Source organism: Loxodonta africana, chromosome 21 (assembly GCF_030014295.1).
Source record: "Loxodonta africana isolate mLoxAfr1 chromosome 21, mLoxAfr1.hap2, whole genome shotgun sequence".
NCBI lineage: Eukaryota > Metazoa > Chordata > Mammalia > Proboscidea > Elephantidae > Loxodonta > Loxodonta africana.
Genome location: NC_087362.1, coordinates 20,942,940 through 20,961,321, shown reverse-complemented (window position 1 = coordinate 20,961,321; position 18,382 = coordinate 20,942,940). Strand labels below are relative to the sequence as shown.

At 35.7% G+C, this 18,382-nt stretch overlaps 1 protein-coding gene across 1 annotated transcript in view; it reads right to left on the bottom strand.

Annotated features, from left to right (window-relative positions):
* SPOCK3 (SPARC (osteonectin), cwcv and kazal like domains proteoglycan 3) overlaps positions 1–18,382 on the bottom strand; it is a 514,066-nt gene that overhangs the window by 260,071 nt on the left and 235,613 nt on the right. Inside the window, exon 4 of the mRNA XM_003415798.3 lies at positions 16,104–16,218. Coding sequence (XP_003415846.2) covers positions 16,104–16,218 — 115 coding nt within the window. The remainder of the gene's footprint in view (positions 1–16,103; positions 16,219–18,382) is intronic.

Sequence of the window (18,382 nt, the reverse complement as noted above, 5' to 3'; positions counted from 1 at the left end):
AGAACATATATTTTTACAACAGCAGCTTATAGAAATAGAGATGAAGCTGATCCAAGACACTCATAACAGCCAGTAAAATTTGGACGATCCAGCTAGGAGTGGCAACCAATCATTCGTCTGTAGTGACATCGATTCTTAGAACAAGGCAAGTCTCAATGACAATATGTGAGCTATAGATGACCTGGACTTCAGTCTTAAATAGACTAATAACTACAGATCTCTGTGACTCTGGACAAGGCAATCAAACAGGCAATTTTACTGTGGCAACAAATAACGGGGATTTGAAATCTAACAGACACCTACATTCAATTCCTGGCTCAGTTACTTAATACTTATGTGACATTTTGCAATTCACATATACTATCTGAGTTTCAATATCTTTATCTGTAAAATGACAGCAATGATGCTATCTACTAAATAAGGTAATACATGTAAAGTACTTGACAAAGTACCTTGTAAACTGTTAGCAAGAAGTATTTAGGTAATGTTACTATCGTTACTATGATAAACCACCAAAACCCACTGCCGTCGAGTCGGTTCCGACTCATACCAAATTCTCATCATCATCAGTTTCATAATCATAGCAATCATCTCCTTACACGTAGCATGAGCAAATGAATTCTCTAAATAATTTTCTAGCTCCAAATTCACTTTATTCTAATTATACTCAACACCTTAGACCCAAAAGAGAAAAGGATATCGAGAAATTACAAAGAATGTACTCTGCCCCTACAAATGTAGTATTTACATTTTGTCATTAAAGTACACAAATTTTAAATGCAGGCAGTCCCCAGGCTATGAACATCTGACTTAGTACAGCCCATGGTTCACAAACCAACCCCCGTAAAGCCTATTATATTAAAAATTCAAGGTACGTACAATGATTTGTAATAACAAAAGGATGTTACTTTGCAATGTGCATCAAAAAATTATTCTCATTATTACTATATTATCATGTTAGAGGATCCATGGTGGCACAGTGATTAAAGCACTCTGATGCCAAACAAAAGGTCTGCAGTTGGAACTCACCAGCCACTCCGTGGGAGAAAGACGTGGCAGTCTGATTCTGTAAAGATTACAGCCTTGGAAACCCTATGGGGCAGCTCTACCACAGGGTAGCTATCAGTCGGAATCAACTCAATGGCAAAGTTTTTTGCTGTTGTTGTTAAAGATGTTTTGGTGTATCTGGCAGTGTTTCTTTAATGTTTTTTGTGCTCAGAAAAGTACACTATATACTATATACTATATACTATATTCTAAGGCAAATATTTGACTAACTGACGTTAGATACAAACTGTACCTAAGTGTTCTAACTTACTTAAAAATTCTACTTAAAGACAGATTTAAGAACGGAACTCATTCGAACTCCAGGGACTGCCTATAATTAAATGCTGGAATCTATAACTGGGTCTGAAGGCATATATTAAACAGCTTATATTACAACATATAAGCTATTCTTAATATAAAACTTTATAACAGAGTTTATAGCCTCTAACTTTAGCAAGACTCAGAATCTGGAGAAATTTTTAATAAGCATCTGGAAATTTGAATCAGTGGTTCTTGTATTTTATATGCTGCAATTCTGTAACAGGAGTGAGAACAAATAAAGCACCTACATCTGGGAATAACTAAAACCTGGCAATTACATGTGACAGTTGGGGATATGATGTTCTGGGGGTGTCAAAAGGAGCCCGGTGGCACAGTGCTTAAAAACCTCAGTTGCCAAACCAAAGGTGGACAGTTTGAACTCACCTGCCACTCTGTGGGAGAAAATTGTGGCAGTCTGTTTCCATAAAAATTACGGCTGTGGAAACCCTATACAACAGTTCTACCCTGTCCTATGTGGTCACTATGAGTCGGAATCAACTCGACGGCAATGGGTTTGGTTGGGTTTTGGAAGAGGTCAATGGTACCTACGGGGTACCAAGGTTATAGCCTATCAAGATCAGATTCCAAGTGGACAAGTTTTTCGACACACATATCTGGTTTTCTGTGTTTTTACTAAAATGCAAAACTTGCTGAAATAACTATTAGTCCATCATATATCTCCATGATTTTCCACCACTGTTGCTGCTCACAAATTTTCTTGATAGTAAATTTCAAAGAGATGCATTAATTAAGATAATACTAGTTACTGTCATGTCTCTCAAAATTTCAGTGGCTTAACATAACAGAAGTTTATTTTTCTTTCATATAATAGCCAATGAGACTGTACATTGAATGGTCTCCCTTATGGTAATTTAGGTACCCAAGTCCCTTATATCTTGTGGCTATGCCATCCCCTAAGGCCTCAGAATTATTTGCTTCCAGACAATGAGTAGGATACAAGAGAGGAAGCCATCAAAACCTTTACTTAACCTAGACTCTGAGGTGACAAATATTACTTCTACTGCGTTTTCACAGGAAAGAAGCTAGTCACACGACCTTACAAAGATGTGAGGGTTAGCATGCAGAGCTTCTAAAAAAATGCAGTACCTGCCTGGGCAGCCATTTCTCAGCAACAACTCTATACCGTGGATGGAGAACAAAATCCATTGTTGCACTGTTAGCTGTCTCTGCCCACGGATGAGTATCAATTAGTATAATGTACATATTTAAAATCACAGTGGGAATGCAGGAGTAAATAGGAAGCAAACTGTATTTTATATTTTAACCTTAACTAGGCCTAGTATTAACATTTTTTAAAGTATTTTACGTAAACCTAAAGGAAACAAGTAAGATAAAGCAGGAATCTAGGAGATGAACATCAGATCATTCAGACTAAACAACCGGAGCACAAGGCTCTAAATTCCCTAATTATTTTTTTTACATTAGTCAGCTACAAGAAAAAAGGCTTTCTACAAAGTTTAAAAATTAATATGCTCCAGCCCTTCATATCCATTACCCAGAAATACTACTGTCTCTCTGCCAACACTTGGCTAGTAGACTGTTCAGCAGTAATTTATCCAAAATGTTGAATTCTTAATAACAACTCAGTAACAGAATATTTGGGCTTACTATTTAAAATATCATAATTAATGTTAAATGAATTCATAGCAGGGTCGATCACTGGAAATCACAAAATTAAGAAGGATAACATTAAATTCTCTAAAATGCTGAAAAACAAAGTTGATCACCTGGAGAGAGAAGTATTTATAATAAGAAATCTTCATTTAATGAAGAGATTACAAAAAGCAAAAATACCTAAAACAGTAATTTGGATTCACATAGCACCTGCTTTACAAATAATAGGTCTAAAAAACAGTGAGGATAAATTATGCACATTTTGTTACAACTTGAAGATCTAGGGCTTCTTTTCAACTCTTGGGACACTTTCATTAAACCTCTTTATCTTGCATTAAAACCATCCTCATGTCTGAAAAAAAAATGCTGCTACATAAAATGTTACTGGTAAAGTGAGTTCCTTAAATTTATCACCGTCTTTTACCAGGATTTCAGTACATTATATTGCAGAGAATGGCTGGCATCAAACTGCCACCATGGGTGACACACCGCTCTGTTATTAAAGACACACAACACACATGTACTTATTTTTTGAGAATAAAAAGATATAATATGAATTCACCTATACTAGTTTTAATCATGAAACCCTGATGGCGTAGTGGCTGCTAATCAAAGTCTGCAGTTCGAATCCACCAGGTGCTCCTTGGGAACTCTAGGGGGCAGTTCTACTCTGTCCTATAGAGTTCCTAAGAGTCAGAATCAATCTGATGGCAACAGGTTTGGTTTTGATTTTACTTTTAATCAAGAATAAACAATAATATTGAAATTCAAAATTACTAATACCTAAACATTTTTTGGCAAGGGTATAATAAAACAGATACCCAGATGCACTGCTTGCAGTAGAAATTGATACAATTTCCTTGGAGGGTATTCGGCAATACCTATCAATATTTAAATACATTTTCCCTTTGACTTAACGATTCAATTGCTACAAATTTAGGACAAAAACCTGTACACATGTGTATACAAAGATACCCACAGAAGAGTGCCATAGGTAGCATTACAAAAGGAAAAACTAGAACCAGCCCTAATGACCTTGGTTAAATAAATAAACTAGTGCCCTAAGCCTGATGCTATCGTGTAGATTCCGATTCATATCGACCCTGTAGGGTACTGGTCAAATGAATTATGGTACATACATGTAATGAATTACTCAGAGGCTACTTAAAAGAGAGAGGAAAAATGAATATGCTGAATTTCAAGAGCACAAAATATATTGATTTAATAAAGAAAAACACAAGAATGTGAATAAAATATTTCCATTTGGTTATAACTATGTTTGTGTGAGTGTATATGTTTAGTAAACTTCTGGGAGGTGGAAATGGAACTGAGGGTCTAGGGTAGAAGGAGTACAATATGTACTCCTTTTTCCTTCCCATGAAGTTACCATAGCCAAGTTATTTTCAAACTAGTTCAGATTTAAAAAATTTATAAAACAATTTGAAAAGATTGATATCACTTACGCCACCTTCTATGAATAACATTTTACTTCCTTTTTACATTTAGCTAGTAAGCAATTATGTTTTTTCTCAGTTACTTCAAAATAATAAATTACAACAACATGGTAATAGATTTCTATTTAGAAAAACAAGAATAATCATTATTCTTAATAGGCAGACAGTTTTAATTTTCTTACAGATAAAAGAATGGTATTGTCTCGTAATGTTAGAAAGCTTTTATTTACCCACCTGTGTAATTATCTATCCACCTATAATTCAGAAACCTAAGTACTGTAATTGGACTTTGAGCTTGCACATTATAATCTTTATCTCTAAGGATGTTAGGTTAAGAGAAAATTAAGGTTCATCTAAATACTTCTTTAAAATTTACCTTCTTATTTTTTTTTATTCACAACATGGATGAATCTGGAAGGCATTATGCTCAGTGAAATTAGTCAGTCACAAAAGGACAAATATTGTATGAGACCACTATTATAAGAACTCAAGAAAAGGTTTAAACAGAGAAGAAAACATTCTTTGATGGTTACAAAGGTGGCGAGGGAGGGAAAGGGGAATTCACTAACTAGATAATAAAAAGGCAAGGATTATCTTAGGTGAAGAGAAGAACACCAAGCAAGAGGGGAAGTCAGCACAATTGGACTAAACCAAAAGCTAAGAAGTTTCCTGAACACAATCAAACTTTGAGGGACAGAGTAGCAAGGGCTGGCATCTGGGGACCATGGTTCTGGGGGACATTTAGATCAACTGGCATAGCAAAGTTTATTAAGAAAATATTCTGCATCCCACTTTGGTGTGTGGCATCTGGGCCTTAAAAGCTTGCAAGTGGCCATCTAAGACGCATCAATTGGTCCCAATCTACCTGGAGCAAAGGAGAATGAAGAATACCAACGACATAAGGAAAATTTTAGTCCAAGAGACAAAAAAAAAAATGTAAAACAGAGACTCCATCAGCCTGAGACCAGAAGAACTAGATGGTGCCCAGAAACCACCAATGACCACCCTGGCAGGGAACACAACAGAGAGTCCCTGACAGAGCAGGAGAAAAGTGGGGTACAACACTCAAATTCATGTAAAAAGACCAGACTTAATGGGCTGACTGATACTAGAGTAACCCCAGAAGACATGGCCACCAGACTCTCTTATTATCCCAGAAGTAATACCATTCCCAAAGCCAAGCCTTCAGACAAAGATTAGACTGGACTATAAAACATAACATAATACTCGTGAAGACTGTGCTTCTTAGTTCAAGTAGATAGAATTTTTTTTTTTTTTTTTTTTTTAGTTCAAGTAGATACACGGGACTAAATGGGCAGATCCTGTCTGGAGGTGGGATGAGAAAGCAGAAAGGAATAGGAGCTGGTTGAATGGACACAGGAAATCCAGGTGGAAAGTGAGAGTGTGCTGTCATGTTACAGGGATTGCAATGAGGGTCACATAAAAATATGTGTATAAACTTTTGTATGAGAAACTAAGTTGAGCTGTAAACTTTTACCTAAGGCACAATTAAAAAAAAAATTACCTTCTTATTTAATTCTTCAGTTTATCCTCCCCTCAAAAGCCTCCACTAGCTTCTTGTCTATTTCAGAAACTACTACATGAAGTAGTTCTCAAATCTTCCTTTGTTGTACTTTTTTAAGAATTCTTATTCTTTTGCCTGTGTATGAGACATCCATGAAGCAAGACTGCGATGGTGGAGGAAACTATTGATGTGTGAATTAATCCCTCACATTCATTGCTCACAGTATTCCATGAACTGGGTTTCATCCATTTCCTGTGTTGTTATAACACAGGATTCTTGGAGTGGTCTACTCATCTTGTCCTCTTCTGCCAAGTGTCATCATTCGAATCCTTATTCTCACTGCTGGATTCCAGGTATCAGGAGATTTAGAAGTATACACAGAGATATGATACTTGAAATTGGCTGTCTTCAGTGCTTTTACATCGAGGATACATATATATATATATATACACACATCTATCTCCTTGATAAAATAACTGAGAAGAATCTCCACTCAGACCCAGTATTTCCCTCCTACAAAGAAAAGCAGTTCCCTGCTAAGCACAAGGAGCTTAATGGTCTCTAGGCCCACTGGGGACATCAAACCAAAGCAAACCCAGTGGCACTGAGTCGATTCCGACTCATAGCAACCCTATAGGACAGAGTAGAACTGCCCCCATAGAGTTTACAAGGAGTGCCTGGCGGATTCGAACTGCTGACCCTTTGGTTAGCAGCCGTAGCACTTAACCACTATGCCACCAGGGTTTCCACTGGGGATATAGCTATTTGAAAAAACATGAGAAGAGTTATCTATAAACAGTTATTGAGGAGGTATTTTGTGCACATGAATCTTTCTCCGGTATTTTATAGTTTTTACTCTGAACACTCTCTTCTCTGGACACGGAGATATAGGCAATGGTAATGCATTTACACTAAGAAATCATAAACAACAGCAAATTTATGCAAATTACAGCACTCAAGTAACTTCCAGAAGGACAAAACCCAAAACCAAAAACCCACTGCCGTGGAGTTGATGCCGACTCCTAGCGACCCTATAGGACAGAGTAGAACTGCCCCACAGAGTTTCCAAGAAGCCCCTGGTGGATTTGAACTACCAACCTCTTGGTTAGCAGCTGTAGCACTTAACTACTACACCACAGAAGAACAAAGATATGCCCAATTCCCTGCTATTTATCTTGAAGGAGTGTCTCTTATATTTTTCCCCAACAAAGACATTATACATTGTCCTCATTCTCTCCTTTCTCAACTAGCAAAAGTACATCCCTCTTTTTAGATAAAATATAATCTTAAGTTCCATCTCTATAATCAGGACAAATAATTGTGTCAATTCCAACTCAACAAATTAACATTAAGCTATTAAATACGTAAACAAATGACTATAATACCGTACAAGCGTATCTATAAAAGCCTTTCTAGCATGCTATGTGTACAAAGACAACGGAGAATTGAATTCTACCTCGGGCTGGGGGATGTTTCAGGGAAAGCTGAACAGAGATATCTCAGTAATTAATGCTTATTGGGTGCTTACATTGTGATAAGTGCTTTACACAAATTATCTCTTCAATTCTCACAAAACACCGGTAAATAGACAGTATCATTATCATCTCTACTTTAAAAATAAGAAAATTGAGTCTTGGAGAATTTGCTGAGAGTTATTCTGCTACCAAACGATGGAACCACACTTCAATCAGTCTAGCTTCAAATTGCCTTCCATTGGCGAATATCTTAAAAGCCTCCTCAGAAGTGGAATATTTGCCAGAAGATCACAGAATACACAGACAGAACATTTTATTAGAAAAATTGCTCAGACATAACAAAATTCTATGGTTATAAAATATACAATGTATTAAGGAAAACGGTAATCACTAACCCTTAAGTAAGACCTCTGGTGGCTCAGTGGTTAAGCATTCAGCTGCTAACCAAAAGGTCGGTGCTTTGAATCCACCAGCTACTCCAAAGGAGAAAGATGTGGCAATCTGTTTCCGTAAGGATTTACAGTTTTGGAAACCCTATGGGGCAGTTCTACTCTGTGCTATAGGATTGCTAACAGCTTTGGAAACCCTATGGGGCAGTTCTACTCTGTGCTATAGGATTGCTAACAGCTTTGGAAACCCTATGGGGCAGTTCTACTCTGTGCTATAGGATTGCTAAGAGTCAGAATTGACTCAGCAGGACACAACAACAACAAATCCTTATGTAGAATGTACCATGGACAAAGTCCTATTGTAATTCATCTTTGTATATTAACTCTTTAATCATTAAAGTAATATCATCAGAAGGTATCATTTTTATCATGGTTACTTTAGACAGAAAGAAGCCAAAGCACAGAGAGTTTAAGTGACCTGCCTGAGATCACTCAGTAGAGTGCACCTGGGATGTGAAAGCAGGCAGTCCGGCTGTGGCCTTTGCGTTCTGAACCACGATTCTACGCAGTGAGTTTTCCTTTGTAATTAGGTTGTAATGGGTCCTCGTAGGAGAAGCTTCAGACAATAGTGTAAAACTACTTGGGTCAACTATAAAGGGCTGTAAAAAAAGATTTTAGACATTTATCAACAGGTCCCTGATTTTCAATTGAGGAAGGAATATATTAAAATGATTAGAAGATGTGCAGTGTACTTCAAAAGTACAGTCAGTGTTGTGACATATATATATATATATATACAGTTCTACTCTGACGCATAGGGTTGCTATGAGCTGGAACCTACTTGAAGACACCCACCACCAACAACATATAGATGTGTGTGTGTACAGTATATATAAGGAGCATTACTTTAAACTAGCTATGGTCTCAATTCAGTTCAACAAATATTTTTTGGGTGTCTACTGTAACTTAAAGGAGCTCTTGGTGGCACAGTGGTTAAAATAATCGACTGATAACCAAAAGGTCAGCAGTTCAAAACCACCAGCAGCTCTGTGGAACAAAGATGTGACAGCCTTGGAAACCCTATGAGGTTGCTACGAGTCAGAATCAATTTGATGGCAATGTTTGTTTTTTTGGTTTACTATAAGTTAGACCCCATGACTGAACCTTTTCATTTTAAATACTTCAATTTTAGAGGAATGAAAATATAAAGACCATAGGCATGCATTTAGTAATCATATACAAGTTTTGGATTTTCTTTTAAATAAGGTCACAATAAACTGTGTATTCCAAAAGTACATAATTGAAATAGAGAAGTTTCACCTTCTTCTGATATCTCTTTTGGGTAGTTAGTATTTTAAATTAGTTTTATTACTCTTTTATGCAACGCATTCTTTTTTTTTTCATTCTTAGGAGGTCAAAACATTTCCTTATTGAATTGTTTTCATCCTTTGGTGTAAACAAAGCAGAAACTAACACGGCTAACTCTGTCCTACAACAACTTCTTCAAACTTACTCTGTATTATTATGCCAAACCTTTTTCTTTTAATATCAGTAGCACTGACTGGTGCCCGAAACACTGGTCTAGAAATAGGGTTAATTATCTGCAGATGCACAAACAGCAACAGAGCATAAAACACTGGGCTTCTTGCTCACAATATTCAAAACCAATTAAACGAAAAATCCCCAGCTACAACCATCTCCACAACTTTTTTCCAGGATAACAGTACGAAAATCAGGTCGTATCTATTATACCTCTTTCCCATTGTTAATAAAACTATTTGATTTTAAGTGGGAATGATAATGGTAACAGGAAGCCAGTACAATAACACAGGTGTCATGCTTGTTTGAGGTCAATTATTTACAGAAAAAGCCATTAGGGGACAAATATTCAAATATATAATTTCAATCCTGGTATATGTAGTTTCCACCACCTTTTAACTGGCAATGGAGATCAAAGCTGGGGTAAAACCATAATGAACCATCTAGGCATACTATTTTTTTATATAATTTATCTTATTTTATTTTTTTTGTGGTTATTGAGAATATACATAGTAGAACGTAAACCAATTCAACAATTTCTGCATGTACAATTTAGTGCCACTGATTATATTCTTTGAGTTGTACAACCATTCTCACACTCCTTTTCCAAATTGTTCCTCTCCGTTAATATAAATTCATAGCCACAGTTTCCTATCTAAGCTTTCAAGTTGCTGTTGTCAGTTTGATCCCATAGAGATAGATCGTAACCCTTTTATGGTTCTTGAGACAGAATGTGCCCACAAATATTTTCAGGCTCTCAAGTTCCTTGGGAGGCTATTTTTTCCAATAAAAGTATTTGCTGCCTTTCAGTGGGGTCTTGTATAAAGGTAAAAAATGAATGAAATGTTCTTTAAAGAAAATTCACTAAGGTAGGAGGCTTGGGTACGAGACAGTGCATCCAGGAAGTGTAATTTTGTGTCTTCTGGCTTTTGTACAGCTAGATAATCCTGGTACACATGGTTAAGTGCTATGGCTGCTAACCAAAGAGTTGGCAGTTCAAATCTGCCAGGCACTACTTGGAAACTCTATGGGGCCATAGTTCTACTCTGTCCTATAGGGTCACTATGAGTCAGAATCGACTCAACGGCACTGGGTTTGGTTTTCAGCTTGGTTCTGATGTGATAGTTAGGGAGCCTTGGTGGGTTTGATTTTCACGTGCGTGTGTGTGTCATATTTGGAAAACCAGAGGTGCCCAGTGTAATTAGATGATGCTTCTGATTATCATTGGGACATTGCTGTCCCACAATAAGGGCACCATATTTTGGCTTTTTTGGGGGGGTGATGTATTTCCCCACAAAATCTGTATTGAAAGCCATGTTTCATAACATAAATCTAGAGTGACTCCTTGATTCAGCATTCCTTCCTTTATTCAAAACACGTACTATCAAAAAAAAATTTTTTTAAGAAGAAAGTAATAGGGTCTTGCAGACATTCTTTACTACTTAAGCTAAACTACTGTTTGGTTTTGGCAAGACTTCAGCAGACATTTTTGGTTTAAGTTTTAAAGATTTTCTCAGGGCAATAGTTTCAGGGGTTCATCCAGCCTCTATGGCTCCAAAAAGTGCAGAGTCCATGATAACTTGAAATTCTCTTTTTATTTTCCCCCTTTTGATCAGGATTCTTCTATAAAATCTTTGATCAAAATGTTCGGTAATGGTAGCCAGGCACCATGCAGTTCTTGTGATCTCATGGCCAAAGAGGTAGTTCTTCCTGGAGGCAATTAGCCACATATTCCATTTCCTTCTCCTATTTCCAACTCTCCTTCTTCCTCTGTTGCTCCAGGGAAATAGTGACCAATTGTTATTCTTTTGATGGCTGCTTGCAAGCTTTAAAGGCCCCAGGCACTACACAATGAACTAAGAGATAAAACAGAAGCACTAAACAAGGTATTAGGTCAATAGCTCAGTTATTAACTGGAACGTCCCTTGAAACCATGACTGTAACCTCCAAGCCAAGGAATGAAATTCCATGAGATACTTGGTTGTACATAAGGAGCCTTAGTAGCTAATCTTTTTGTTGTGTTGATGTTGTAAATATATCTATCATACAATATTTGCTAATTCAACCTTTTATAGGCATACAACTTACTGATACCAATTACATTAATCTGCTGTGCAGTCCTACCCTTAATCAATGGAATTTATCCATCGCTGTAAACCGAAACTCAGTACTCCATAAGAATAATCTTCCCTTCCCCCCTCCTTCCTTTCCCTGGTAACCACCAATACTCTTTGTTATCTATACATTTGCCCATTCTTGTCCTTTTTATATAAGTGAGGTCATACAATATTTGGTATTTTGTGATTGATTTATTTCACCTAGCTTAATGTCTTCAAGCTTTATCCATACTGTAGCATGTATCAAGACTTTGTTTCTCCCACAGGTTGAGTAGTTTCCATTGTATGTACTGACACATTTTGTTTATCCATTCATCTGTTGATGGGCATTTAGAATGTTTCCACCTTTTGGGTATTGTGAATAGTGCCACAATTAACATTGCTGTACAAGTCTCTGAGTCTCTGTTTTCAAGTCTTTCGGGTATATACCTAGGAGTGGTATTGCTGTGTCATATGGTAGTTCTATTTTTAGTTTTTTACGAAACCACCACTATTTTCCACAACAGCTGTACCATCTTGCATTCCCACCAGCAATGGATAAGGGTTCCAATTTCCCCACATCCTCGCCAACATTTGGTATTATTATTATTTTTTAATCTTAGCCAACCTAGTGGGAGTGAAATGGTATCTCACTGTGCTTTTGATTTGATCTCTCTGATGGTCAATGATGTTGAGCATCTCTTCATGTGTTTAGTGGCCATTGGAATGTTCTCTTTGTTGAAACGCCTATTCAAGTCCTTTGACCATTTTTTGACTGGGTCATTTGTCTTTTTGTTGTTAAGTTGTCAAAGCTTTATATATATTAGTTATGAGATTCTTATCTGATATGTGGTTTCCAAAGATATTCTCCTAGTTGGTAGTTTCTTTTTTCACTTTTTTAGTAAAGCCTTTTAACAAATTTTTAAAATTTTTATGAGGTCCCATTTATTTATTTTGTCTTCTGCTGTTCGTGCATTTGTTATTATGTTAGATAATCCATTGTTAAAAGCTAGGCCCAACAGCCTTGCTCCTGAATTTTTTTCTAAGAATTTTATGTTTTTAGTTTGCACATTTAAGTCCTTAATCCAATTCGAATTTGTTTTTGCTTATGGTGTGAGGCGTGAATTCTGTTTCATTTTTCTGCATGTGGAAATCCAGTTTTCCCAATATCATTTATTGAAGACACTCTTCTTTCTCCCCTTGAATGAACTTAGCATCCTGGTCAAAATTCAACTGACCACAGATGTGTGGGTTTATTTCTGGATTCTTAATTCTATTTCATTGATCTACGAGCCTATTGTTATACCAGTACCAGGCTGTTTTCTTTCTGTAGCTATGTACCCACTAATATAGTATGTTTTAAAATCAGGAAGCATGAGTCCTCCTACTTTGTTATTCTTTCAGCTATTACTGTCATTTAAAGCACTAAGTAGAAATTTAGCAATTATTTCAATTATTTAAAGATTCAAGCCAAGGCTATACATGAAATCAACTGCTGTGGGTTTACCCCCAATCACATTTTCATATATTTTTCTACTTTTTTTAGTAATCGCTCATTCACTCAATAAATCATTTCAAAGTATTTGTTAATTGACTCCTGTATCCCTACCAATCCACACTCAACAAATATACATAGTGAAACCTGTGAGAACTGGAATTCGACGGAACCACCTTGTTTTTCTGGGTCTCACAAGTTTTCCACTTTTGACAGGTTGCAGCCTTACCATTTTTCTATAGCTTGTACTAGTGGAAAATATTTGAGTTTTCCTTCTCTGACAGGGTTCCGCCTTACATAGGTTCCCGGTTTTGCAGGTTTTACTGTATAAGGCACACAAAAACAATTCTTACTACTTCCTAAAATTTCTTCCCTAAATGTCCTATAAATAACAGCTATACAATGCACTCCTTAAAGGAAATATGTACTAGCTACTATGTCAGAATCTGTGTGTAAAGTGATTAAGACAGGCCTTGCCTTCATGAAGCTTCTAGGCAACTGAAGGAGAGTGATGTTGAACAAGCTATTACAAACGTGGTAAGCATTAGAGAATTCTAAGGTACTGGAGAATTGGGTGTGACATCTAGTCTCAGGGACTTATGAAGGCCTCTTTGAAAAACTGCATTTCACTCTGTGGAGGAAAACAGCAGATTCCATTTTTTTTTTGAGAAAGGAAAGAAGAACAGTTGTTTTTTTAACTGAAAAAAAAAAAAGGAATTTATAATCAAAAGTATGTAGATGATTCAAATTAAGTCCCCATTCTTTCCCTTCTCTCTTCCACTTCCAAAATACGTACACATACACCCCTCAAATTTAAAACATAAATTATTTAGATTACCCATCTTTGTTGATCAAACTACTTCGCAAAAATCTCTTTCCCTAATTGTCCTGTAAATAGACACTATATACTGATCTCCTCAAAGCAAATAAAGCACATCAAATATTAACCATATCAACTCTTTAGAAACTAGTTATTTATTTATTGCATGCAGTGTGTGTTGAGTGTAAATTTTTAAATTGCCCCTATCAGAAATAGAACAGGACTGAATATCATTTACATAAAACATGCTGAAGTCCACCAACTAAACCAACAGCATAACTGTGGATAGTTTTCCACTCAGGATGTTTCGGCTATTTATATCATGAAACATTTTGGCTATTAGTTGCTGATAAATAGTCTTTATCATGCTAAGGAAATCTCCTTTGGTTTGTACTTAAGTCTTTGTTAAATAAGAAGTTAAATAGAGAGTGATACAGCATAATTGTAAAAAGCATGGGCTGTACCGTCAGTAAATTTAAATTGGGATCCATTCTCTGAAAATTCCTAGCTTCGTGATCTTGAATCACTTACTATAACCTCTCCTAGCTTCAGTGTCAGGTGTCAAAAGGAGCGAGGCTCTGCCACAGGCATGATATTAGCTGTGAAGACTTCATTTGCTCTTTGACTTGAGTTTAGGGGGCCAAGAATGAAACAGCAGATGAACCTATATCAAAAGTGTTAATGTTAAATGTGTATAGGTGAAAACCTTTTGCAGGGTCTCTAGGCCTTGTGAAAAAAGTTTTCCTTTTCACGTAGGATGAATTAACTAAGTCTCTGCAACTTAGGTGAGGGATCACACATGAATTTATTTCAACATTGACCTCTTAGTGATTTTTCAAATAAAATTCCTCATCCCTCACACACACACATTCAAAAACTGATATTTAATATATTTGAGGAATTACTAACAGGAATTCCAAGAAATTCCGACACTTTTAAGGATTGTAAGAAAATAATTGGAGAAATAAAATTCTGTATCAAAGGTTTGCTACCTCTTTTTAATAGTTTAGTATTGATTGGAAATACATTTTGGATAATTCGGCTTCACCATTTTGCGCCTTCCCACAGCAGGTTGATTTTATAGAAGTACTACTTCCAGAAACTTTCTTTTATTCTTTACAAACTCAAACTGTTGTCTCTTTCTCCCTCCCTCTCTTTCCGTCACCCTACACTATTGGTACACAATGATGATTTGTCTCAAATGAGCACATTCCTAAACCCTCTACCTTGGTTGCATCAGTCTGCCTTGAAATATACCACTGTAGATATGACGTAATGGAATATAGAAATTCTGCTCGTCCACACAGCATGTAATAAAAGTCTTATGACTGTGTGCTTTTATATTAATAAGGAATATCAATGAACCTTAAATATTTACTTTTTCTAGAAATGCCACTTGTGTTCTTATTCTTTAATGTTCTTCTCTGTCTTTTGATGTATTTGAATAATAGAATTTAGATGCAAGTACACTAAAGTCAAAAATCCAATTTGTCTCTGAACATACCCGAAGAGCTAAATCTCCCTGCTTATTTGCTCTAAAAGGAGAACATGAATTAGGTCTACTATCACTGAAATAAAGACCTCCCACAAAGAGAGTTTGTTTAAAAGCAATAAAGGGAATGAGCACACCTACTTCACTTGTTCCAACTCTTAATACTCAACACCAAACTACACTGACTATTTCTAAATTACTGATACTTCTCAAAACAGCCTCTCTTATAGAAGCAGCTTCAATCATTATAAAATATATTTAAAAGCCATCCTTCCCTTTTTTTTTTTTTTTCCCTTCTAGCAATTTTGTGTCAGCCTCCAGGAAATAAAATGCAAAGACTCCGCAAGTGTGACGGTGTCCTGAAGTGGTCCAGTCACAAATCTCTAATACATGATATTCATGTTTTTATGAACATCAATTACCCATTTTTCTCCTTTAACTTTGTTTCTAACTCTACCCTGACAGAAATAGGGACATCCAGGTAGGCACAAAAATATTTAGATGGTGCCAAAACTACAATTATTCCTTGAACTTGAAAAAACATAAGTATCCAGCTATAACACTGTAATCCAATCTTAAAAAAATAACTCCTTTATTTAATAATATATGCCTAAAATTCTATAATCCATTGTAATTCTGATTGATAACAATGTTTAACCCAAGGGAATCATAATTGTATTAGCCACACTCCTGAAACTGTTTCAATAAAGCTTTGGCTAAAAGCTTAACAGGTATTACCAAATATTTATACTCTGCAGCTATTCATGGCAAGGGGTACTTGTTCAATCAGGGAGATTTAATTTAACAATGTTTACCTGTGCGTAAGCCGCCGGTGACTAATGCAGACTGCAGTCTGAGAATCTTGAGCAATGCATACTTTATGGCGGCTACATTTCATCTTTAAGCATGGATCTTTCGCTGGGTCTAAAGCTAAAAAAAAAATTAAAGATAGTATTAAAATAGGTGTCTGTAAATAGAGATATATAATCTCATCAAACACAATGTGATCAAGCAATTTACAGAGCATGTAGCTGGAAATTTTCTTCACAGTGTTCCTTCCTCTAACAAGAACTATTTTTGCTTAAGCCCATCTAACTCAGAGTTAATGGGTAGGTGTAGTTTGGTCTCATCCATTCTGTTCATATTTCTGTGATCACATATTCTATTCATACCCCTGTGATCACATGTTTGAATGTACATTGTTTGAACATACCCCTGTGATCAAACACTATGTAATCAAAACAGAAATGTCAAGACCAAAATTCTTCTCACTGGCTACTACCCTTTAAGTAGTAAAGTTGGGGTGCATTAATGCAATATTTTATGTCAGTGGGGCACTACAATTTATACTTTCTGCTTTCCCTAGATAGATACAGTGGGCATAAATGAGTCTTTGATTATATGAGAAAAGTCTAGAACTGTACTTGGGGGCTGCCTGCGAGATGGTAAAAGATCTGTTTTCATTAAAGTGTTTGTTCCCCGACATGTAAAATACCTGCATTGCTCCAAACAAAACCTCTCTCATGGTGGCTGCCAACACAAGGATGTGTGCAACTGGTTTGTGACATTTTAAAATAGTTTTTTTGGGATATAATTCACAGACTACACAATTAATTTATATAAAGGTAAAATTCAAATTTTTTAGAATATTCCCAGTTGTGTGACCATTGCCAGAATCGATTTTAGAATATTTTCATTACTTTAAGAGAAACTCAGTACCCATTATCAGTCACCTCTTTCCTCCAAATCTCCCCTCAACTCCTAGGCAACCACTAATCTACTTTCTGTATCTATAAGCTGCCTATTCTGGACAATTTATATGAATGGAATCATACAATACATGGCCTTTTGTGACTGCCTTCTTTCACTTGCCATCATGTTTTTGAGGTTCTTCTATGTTGTAGCATCTGTCAGTAATTCATCTTTTTTATTGCTGAATAATGTCCCATTGTATGAATATACCACATTTTATTTATCGACTCATTAGCTGATGGGTCTTAGGTTTGTTTCCACTTTTTGGCTATTATTAATAATGCTGCTATTGGTAATAGCCATTGGTGATGGTCACTGATATGTTGTTGTGATTTATTTTGATAGGAAGTTTAGAGGGGGAGTTGATACATATAAGGAAAAGGAACTTAGTTTCAGATTTGGTAACATTCCAAATTTGAGAGGCATAAACAATGAAAAGTGGCAACCCGAAAATAAAATTTTAGTGGATGTAGAATATCAAAGCCAGAGTGATCAGAACAGTGTGTGTTTGGAATACGCAAAAATATCTGAGAGGGCTTTGGGCCTTCCACTGGGCATGGAATATGATTTGTGCCAGTGTTGTTTAGATCTTAATCCTAGGTTAAGCCCCAAATGACATCTGACATAAAAATCTAATTTAGCTTTATGAATTTGTTAAATCACAAGCATATTTATTCAATAATCTAAATAAAGTGCATCAGTTTTGATAATCAATGACTTTAATATAACTATACATATGTATATATAAACACATTTTATTGCTTTAAAAATACAAAGTGTATTTCTGAAAAACTTAAGATTTCAAATAAGCATCATTTAAAATAGAAAATACTAACACGTATAGTTGATAAAACATTAATAGACATCTTATTCCATGATAAAATGGTCAAAGCATAAAATTCATCTATTTGAAAATACAAATGTTCCGATTTCCTCCATACTAAGGAAAGGTTTTTTTTTGTTTGGTTGTTTTTTTTTAATCAGTAATTATTAGATCAATTATAGTAAGGCACTGGGTCTGGGTCTTAGTTTCCAAGTATTTTCAAAAATTAAGAAAATCTATATTAATTATTTTATTATCTATAAAACACTGAATATATTTTCTTCACACTGCAAATACCAATTGCTAAAACATTCTCATATTATCACACTTTATATTGTCACTAATTAAAAAATAATATTTCATCAAACTATTATACCTTAAAACCGTGTTGCCTCAGTTGAACAACATAAAAGATAAACATACTAGAATTTAGAAGGCATTAAAATGATTTCAGCCATTTCTAATCCTTAGTCTATTTTGATTTCTAATTATTAAAATCACTTTGTAAAGTTCATGAAA